This window comes from Cnephaeus nilssonii (genome assembly GCF_951640355.1).
Source record: "Cnephaeus nilssonii genome assembly, chromosome: 15".
Lineage (NCBI taxonomy): Eukaryota > Metazoa > Chordata > Mammalia > Chiroptera > Vespertilionidae > Cnephaeus > Cnephaeus nilssonii.
Window position 1 is genome coordinate 26,122,646 of NC_137086.1, and position 8,216 is coordinate 26,130,861.

An 8,216-nucleotide genomic window follows, 5' to 3' on the forward strand; every position below is an offset into this window, starting at 1 on the left:
ACCTTTCTCTGATTATTCTATGATCCCTATTGCTTTTTTTCTCTCCCTATCCATTCGTAATTCAGATTGCCAAGGCATTATCTTATGGCAGAGTTGACATTGTCTCTACTGGATACCAAGTAAACATCCTGAAACCATTTGCTTGCGATTATCTTGCTCTTACTGTTTGTATTCTGCAAGCATTTCCCACTTACATGAAAAGAATGTATTTGTATTTAATAGTTAAGTATAGGAATTTAATGAGAATGTTTTTCTAAAAAGTGAACTTCTCCAGAAAGCAAAACTGGAAAGTCCAAATGTCTATATTGTGATGGAATTGGGAATAAGATATCTTCCCCTCTAGCTTGTTTTCAACCAGTATCCGCACTTCCTTTTGACAGATAATCATTGACATTTGATCTATTAAGACCCTTTAAAGGTATTTGTTTTAAACTACAAAGAAACATGTGTAGGCTAAAATTTTTATTCAGTTTCATGAAGTCATAAACTCCCTTGTCTTTGGAACAGAAGGAATATTTGAGGTTTGCTAAATCCAAGATAGCTCTATTTTCTTTCTTTATTGCCTGTCCTCAGTCCCCAGGGGGATAGAGCTCATAAACTTAGAGTAGGGAGTACTTTGTGATTACTGAATCAAAGTTTGTAATGCAAGGTTATCTCTCCTCTTGGAAACTAAAATTGTCCAAAGTGAAATATAGCTTCCAGACAGCTTGGTTGTTAAACTATGTGAAATATTTTTCTTGAAGTTTGTGTCCTTATTGTTGATTTTTTTCCCTTCCTTTTCTCCCCCTCCTCCCACCCCCCAGGGAAATTCTAAAAAGAACAAGAGTCGATAGTTTACACATACCTGGTTGGTGACTTCTTTCCAGAGCTGCTACTGCTGCAGGAGCTGCAGGGCCACGCCTCCGTGTCCAGTGCTGGCCGCCTTCCGGAAGCTGGAGCGTTGTTGGACCTAGTAAACTAGTCAGTGTTGTAAATGGCCTTGAAACATTTAAAATATATTTGTAACCAGTAAGGCAAATACAGAATTTGATGTTGACAGTAAAATGGAAAACTATACACATACTATGGATATTGTAGGTTTCCTTACGCTGTTTTTACTGTGCACTTTTTAAAATTAGGTTTTAATTTCAGTATGTAAGAACAACAAATATTTTGTATATTTTCAAACTCAATTATATGGTAATCGATTTGGTATCTATGGAATAGATATATGTTTCTGGATAAAATGCTTACATTGTCAAACTCATTACTTCTTGCTATAATTGAAAGCAGTTTCCAGATTCTTTTTCAAGGCTTTTCTCTCTCTCTCTCTCTCTCTCTCTCTCTCTCTCTCTCTCTCTCTCTCTCTCTCTCTCTCTCTCTCTCTTTCTCTTAGAGGGAGTGGGCCTTGCAAATTTCAGATCTTGTGGGTTTATTATCATTGTCTTCAGCTCTTCAGTACTCTCTCTGTGTTGGAATAATAGCTTAAGGAATTGATGTCAATAAATTCGTACTTATGTCAAACCTTCAGTCTCTATGAAAATTTGATAAAGGAAACTGAAACCTATTAGAGTAGGCTGTACAAAATTTACCATAATTGTATGGCTAATCCTTTTTTAAGGCTTTGAGTTTTGCCTTGAGAGGTACTTGTAACCATACTCCAAGCTGGGACCCTGAGTCCTTTCAGCTCCGCTTAGTTTATTTTATAAACATTGTATCATTTCAGCATACACCTCAGGGGTGTCTCTCCTGTACATCCATTCCCCGGCCCTCAATATATTGATTGCTCCTTTCTTCTGAGTTGCTTGCACAGGCCCTTTTCACTCCAGGTCCAAGTCCCCAGATTAGCAGAGATGTTCCGGAAACCCCTTCCTCTCTATCTCCCAACCACCCTGCCTGCAGCTCCATCTCCCTTGAGCCTCTTCTCTTAGCAGTTGCTAATCACCCTCCAAAATGCTTTATTATGGTTTGCCTGAGAGTTTACCACTGGCTTCTCTGTGCTCAGCACTTAAGCCAACCCCTTGGCTTCTGCCCCAAATCCTCCGCTGCCTGTCATAGAGAGGCAGGTCATTATGCCCCGTCTTCACAGTAATGAAGTGTTTGGATCCTGCTTTGGGGATCTTTGGTGAGTCAGCTCAGTCCATTCTTCATAGCCCTTCAAGTCCATAGCCCCTTTGCCCTTTTCATGTTCTGCAACCTGCCCATTTCCAGTTCTCTATCAGCTGTTTTCCCTGCAGCTGTGCCTAGGTCCCCGAGCACTGTGAGGAAAACAAATAACCTGCTGGTTACTGCCATCATAACTTAGTGTTTCTGGGCTACTCTTTCTTATACTCCAGACCTCCCACCCCTTTTACCAGAGCATCTTTCTAAAGAATAATCTCTGCAGAACCTGATGGGAAGCCTTCACATAGCTCCTCATTGCCTGCTGGGCACCATCTAGCAGTGATGTGTGCGTGTGAGACACGTACAGCCAACCATCTCTCTTTTTTTGTTTGTTTGCTTTAATCCTCACAAGAGAAATGCTTAGAGAGAGGAAGGGAGAGAGAGGAGAGAGAGAGAGAGAGAGAGAGAGAGAGAGAGAGAGAGAGAGAGAGAGAGAGAAACATCAATCAGTTACCTTCAGTACACTCCCTGACCGGGGGTGGAGCTGCAACCTGGGCATGTCCCTGACTGGGAAGTGAACAACAACTTATGCATGGTCACACAGCCAGTACATGTTGAGCCAGGATTCAACCAGGGTAGTCTGATTCCAGAGCCCAGATTATTCATACTGTAATATGAGCCTTTCGGTTGGGGCATCCAGTTCTGTTCCTCAGGTTTTCTATATTTGGAGGATAAAATTATTAATTTCCAGCAACTCCAGTACTTCTTTCAATTCTCCCTTTCCATCTCTTCACTAAGTACTACTTACCCCTTCTTTCAGTCAGCTTTTAGTTAGCTTCTTGGGCTAATGGGTTGGCACAGTGTTTGCCTTTGACATGCTTTTCTTTTCTTTCTGATGCTTCATTTTTATTTACATATTCCCTGTTATTCAAACCTTCCTAATTACTGAACTCTGAATTTAATATATTTATGTCATAATGCTGCCTCTTCCTGCCAGGCCTCTTTCTGTACAAACTTTGTAGTTATTTCTCTTTTATTTAAAAGGAATTTTGTAACATACACAAAAGTAGAGAGATGAATGCAAACCCTTATCTCCCCATCACTTGTCATGAACATTTGTCAATCTTGTTTTACCTTGTTTCCATACTTCTTTTTTTCCTAAGTATTTTAAGGCAATTCCCAGATACTGGCCCATTTTGCCTGTCAATACTTTAATTATGCATATCTTTGTAAAAATGGTGAGCACTGACTTCTAAATCTGCCTTATCCATTTCATCATTCATTCAATAAGTATGTGTTGAGTGCCTGCTATGTGCTCAGTCCTAAGGAAACTGTGATAAGTGAAACAGATATATATATATATATATATATATATATATATATATATATATATATATTGTTTTTAATCAAAATTGGGATTATAAGGAATTCCAGATGAGGGAAAAAATGTTCTGTAATAGGACAGGGTATAGGTTAGAGGGCTGCACAACTCCAGGGGGCACTGTTTATAGTTTGTTACATAGCAGGACTGGGTGAAGGGATAAGACCCTCCAGGCACAGCTTGAGAAGCTGTGATAAACAGCATGTGTCTTGTGGTAGCATTTTTAAATAACCCCCAACCCACACCATTATGTTGTTACAAGCAATACTGGTCACTTTTCAAAGCTGATAAAATTGGATTTTCCATTGCTTTTGGTAAGAGACTAACTTTATCAGTTCAGCTAACAGACCTTTTAACAACATGACCACTTTTCCCAGTTCATTATCCAATCAAATAAAACCAAAACTGAGCTGCACTATTTCCAAACAAAAATGTGAGAGAAAATAAATAAAATGAGGAACCAATTAGCTAAGAAAGGGACCAAAAAAGTTGAAAAAGCAAAAAGCTCTTTCCAAATGACCATGAATTAAAGCCTTCTTAATAATAAAAATCCCCAGAGAGAATAATGTGCAGTTTATAGTTTTGTTTTTTTGAAGCAATAACCCTGGAAGTTGCTCCCAGCTCTTGAAAGGCTTCAAACTCTGTAACTTTAACACGAGAAGATGATGGCTAAGAAACCATCCGGCAGAGCTACACTGACAAGGACTAGTTCTGTGATAGAAGAGGAAGCTTCTGTTCTTGGCTAAGGGCCACGTCCTCAGACGCCATGGTGATAAATGGAAAGCTTGTCAGTAAGCAGTTGCCCATGCTTTACATTTTTAAGCAGTTTAGTAATTAGCTCCAAATTAGGAAATTAACTGGCAGTCAAAGCATTAGAGCAGGAAAACCCATTATAGCTCTTGGAAATCTTTGAAAGAAAAGGTTATAGAGCATTAGAATAACCGTTTTCATAAGGAGAGGATTAGAAGAAGGGGCTTCTAGGTGAAATGATGGAGACTATTGTCTGCTTTGCAGGTGTAGAAGCCTTAAAGACACCTCCCCCACTTAGAACCTTATGTTTGTTTTTTCAGGAGCTTTAAGGATCTCTGAACTCAATCCCACTGGTCCCTAAACACCAGTGGAATAGCCAAGTGGTGACAGCACATAGGTCCAAGAATAGAATCAACACAGTTAACCAGCAAAGAACAAAATGTCAGTGACTTCTTGCTCAGATGCTAAGGAGTATTCTCTCTGACTTATGCTTTCCTGTATTTCTTTAGGACACTTCTGTTGTGTTAAATGGCCAACATATCTCATGTAGTCATTGTCATGTATGCTATCTCCCTAAGCAACTACAGATGTGTGAGGCAGGAGCCATGCCTTATACTAGTACTTAACTCCCCCACAGTGCCTGGCAGAATGTCTTGTACATAGTAGGCGTTCAATAAATACTAATTGGATACATTTTAGGGAGCAAGCCAAGGGACTGGCCAATGGCAATGGTCAGTGTAGCTCAAGGCACACCCAAGAGTGCCCCATATCTAGGACAAAGGATAGCCAGTCGTGGGCCATTCTGAATTAAATGGTCATCTCCCTAAATATCAGTGATTTCAGTTGGCATTTTCTGTGAAGATACAGGCTTTTAATTTATGTCTGGAAATTTCTATTCAAAGAGTATTCAGGTTTCCTCATAGAAAAGGCTGTTTAAAAACTGTGTGTGTTTCAGACATCAGGCCAGAATGTATCATGCACCTAAAAAGGTGATTCTTCTTTCCTATTTAATTTTCACTTCTGTTGAAGCCATCATACACTGTAATCTTTTAAAATATGGCGTTCCAAAACCTTCACTCCATCTTGAATGAATGCTGCAATATAAATAGAGACTTAATTGTTGAAAAGTTTTTAGAGAGGGATGTTCTTAATCAAGCCTTTGGGGCTAAGCTTGTCCTAATTCTCAAGTCCTCACTTTTCCCAACCATATCCCCTTTCACATCAGGCATTTCTGCAAACTGGTTTGAATTTATATTAATTGATCCCAACAACTTCAGCTGAGTTGAGTTTTAAGGCATTCCACGTTAATCGGCTAGGTTATATCTATAGACACTTTGGGGCCCCTTGTTAAACAGTGTGGAAGTTCTAAATGGTTTCCATGAAAAGGCTGCAGGCAATGGACCTGTTAATAGAAAGGAGAATGATATCATCTGAAGGTCTACTTAGTGTAGAGCAAGGAAAAGAGCAGGAACTGGAGTAAAATGAGGTCACAGCTGGTGATGACCAGCTGTGGTGGCCTCACTAATTGAGGCCAGGCTGAGCTGTTTACCAGCAGATTTTGATACAAAGAGACAATGCCAAGAAAGGGTCCTTTGGAAATATGTGATGGAGTTACAAGAAATAAATCTGCATTCATGAAAGTGGCAACCTTTGGGGCAATGCTGAGTCACACAGAAGAGGATGGTGGTGGTGGGATGTCCCTTGTAAAAGATAAATGATTTTCAACCAAGTAATTGGTCTTTAGGAAATAATGGGCCTATTTGCTTTGCAGAAGTGTCAAAGTTTCCAAAAGATATTTCATTCACTAGGTGGGCTACTGCTTATTCAAAGGCCATACTGCTTATTCAAAGATGAGAGATTTAAATGATGCATTCAAAACCCTGTTTTAAAGAAACGATGATTGCTATTTGTCAAGTGTATTGTTTCCTGTATGAATCAGTCCTTTCTCTAGTTGTTACCTGTGGCATTTTTTGAGATAGGCTGGCCTTCCTAGGAGGCCCAGTGGCTGGACGCAGTTTATAGGAGGCTCAGTTTGGAGCTTCAGCCAGAAGGCCTAGGGCCGTGGTTGGCAAACTACGGCTCGCGAGCCACATGCGGCTCTTTGGCCCCTTGAGTGTGGCTCTTCCACAAAATACTACGGCCTGGGCAAGTCTATTTTGAAGAAGTGGCGTTAGAAGAAGTTTAAGTTTAAAAAATTTGGCTCTCAAAAGAAATTTCAATCGTTGTACTGTTGATATTTGTCTCTGTTGACTAATGAGTTTGCCGACCACTGGCCTAGGGTAAAGGTACCTGTTTTTTTCCCCCTTCCTCTTCCTTTGTCCTTCTTGTTCTGCTCCTTACAAGAAGCCTGACTCGGCCCAGTACCTGCCTGGTTCTATAGAAGTCTCTGAAAAGTCACCAGTCAGTTGACTTTCTGTTCTCTAGCCTCCCTCCTGCCCTTCCTCAAACCATGACCATCACCAGGAAAATTAGCTGGGGGAAATTAGGAAGGGAGGTGGACTTGATGCCTTTGACTGTTTAGGGTATCTTAAGGAAAAACACAATTAGAAATTTTACCCGAGAGTAAAAATGTCCTGAATAGATCCTGGCTGTGTGACCTCCTCAGCCCTCAGCATAAGGTTCTTAATTCTGGCTGGAGGTTGAATAGGATACTGAACAACGTATTTTCCATTTCACCAGGAACTCCAAAGTCAAGTACAAGACTGGACCTGAAAGAGCATTTAAAAGAGAATCTCATTGTCATGCAAACACAAGTGTTCATTGAGAATTCCTTCATTTCCTTTCTACCATCCAGGCAGAGCACTTCAACTTAACATGTTCTCTAGGGCCTTCTAACCCCTTCTTGGGCCCAAGCCCTCTCTTCCTAGATAGTTCATCTTTCAGACTGTTACACCAACATTCCTCAATCACCATTATGCCAGGCTCTGGGAATACAATGTGACTAGCACACCACTTGGGTCAAAACATTCCTTTGCTTGAAAACTTTCATGGAGCCCAGCTGGTGTGGCTCAGTGGTTGAGCATCAACCCACGAACCAAGAGGTCCCCGGTTCTGGGTTTCCGGCTTGATCCCCAGTAGGCAGCGTGCAGGTGACAGCTGACCCATGATGTTTCTCTCTAATTGATGTTTCTATCTCTCTATCCCTCTCCCTTCCTCTCTCTCTAAAAATCAATAAAAACATATTTAAAACAAAACTTTCCTGGATTTCTTTTTTTCCTGCTTCGTGTCCAGTTATACATTCCCAAACAAACATTTCCCACCTCCCCTAAGGCTCCCAGCCTTGCCAACCTCCAAAGCGCCTCCTGACTCAGGGCCCAGAATGCCCTCCTCTCTCCCCAGAGTCTGCTCAAACCCAGCTCAAGCTTCCACCCTGGGGTTGGGCAGAGGGTAAAAGGTACAGACAGATCTCTTTATGCAGACTCACTACCAGGGAGGCAGCCCCACTTTTGGAGGAGGCTGAGATGCCAAGTGACTGGCCCAGAATCACCTGCCAGCAGGTGATGGACCAAGGACGAAAAGCCACCCTCCAAGCTCTCCTCAGAGGTCAACTCCCCGTCTCTTCTGCCCGCCGCAGGCAGCACACACGGGTAAGTATTCACCCCCTGCCCTGTCCACACGGCGTGGCCCTTCACCGAGCCATCACCAAGCCACCCTGTGTCCTCCTCCTGAGTGTTGATTCACCCCGGGAAGGTGAGGTTTCATTTTTAGGGTTCATCTTAGTCTGCGATCCGGGCTGGTCCCACTTGCGAAGGAAAAAGAAGCACACAGACGCTTCACACACAACCCTTTAGTCCTTTAGTTCTCCTAATCACAAGAACAAAACCAAACCAAACCCCAAACGAACAAAAAAAATCTCGGTGGAAGTGGAAAGCGCGACCACAAAGTCCCTCACCCCGCATCCCCCCCCCCCCCCCCCCCCCCCCCCGTTATCTCACCACTCAGGGTCCCGAGGCTCAGGGTCCTGGGGAAGCAGGTTTGCTTCAGACCTGCCAAGCGCCCCAGC

General features: G+C 42.1%; 1 protein-coding gene across 2 annotated transcripts in view; it reads left to right on the top strand.

The window, feature by feature from the left end:
- PPP1R21 (protein phosphatase 1 regulatory subunit 21) overlaps positions 1–3,399 on the top strand; it is a 57,860-nt gene extending 54,461 nt beyond the window's left edge. For both annotated transcript variants that reach the window (XM_079792159.1, XM_079792160.1), the window contains exon 22: positions 804–3,399. In XM_079792159.1, coding sequence (XP_079648285.1) covers positions 804–833 — 30 coding nt within the window. In that variant the 3' untranslated portion in view covers positions 834–3,399. The remainder of the gene's footprint in view (positions 1–803) is intronic.
- The last annotated feature ends 4,817 nt before the right edge of the window (positions 3,400–8,216 follow it).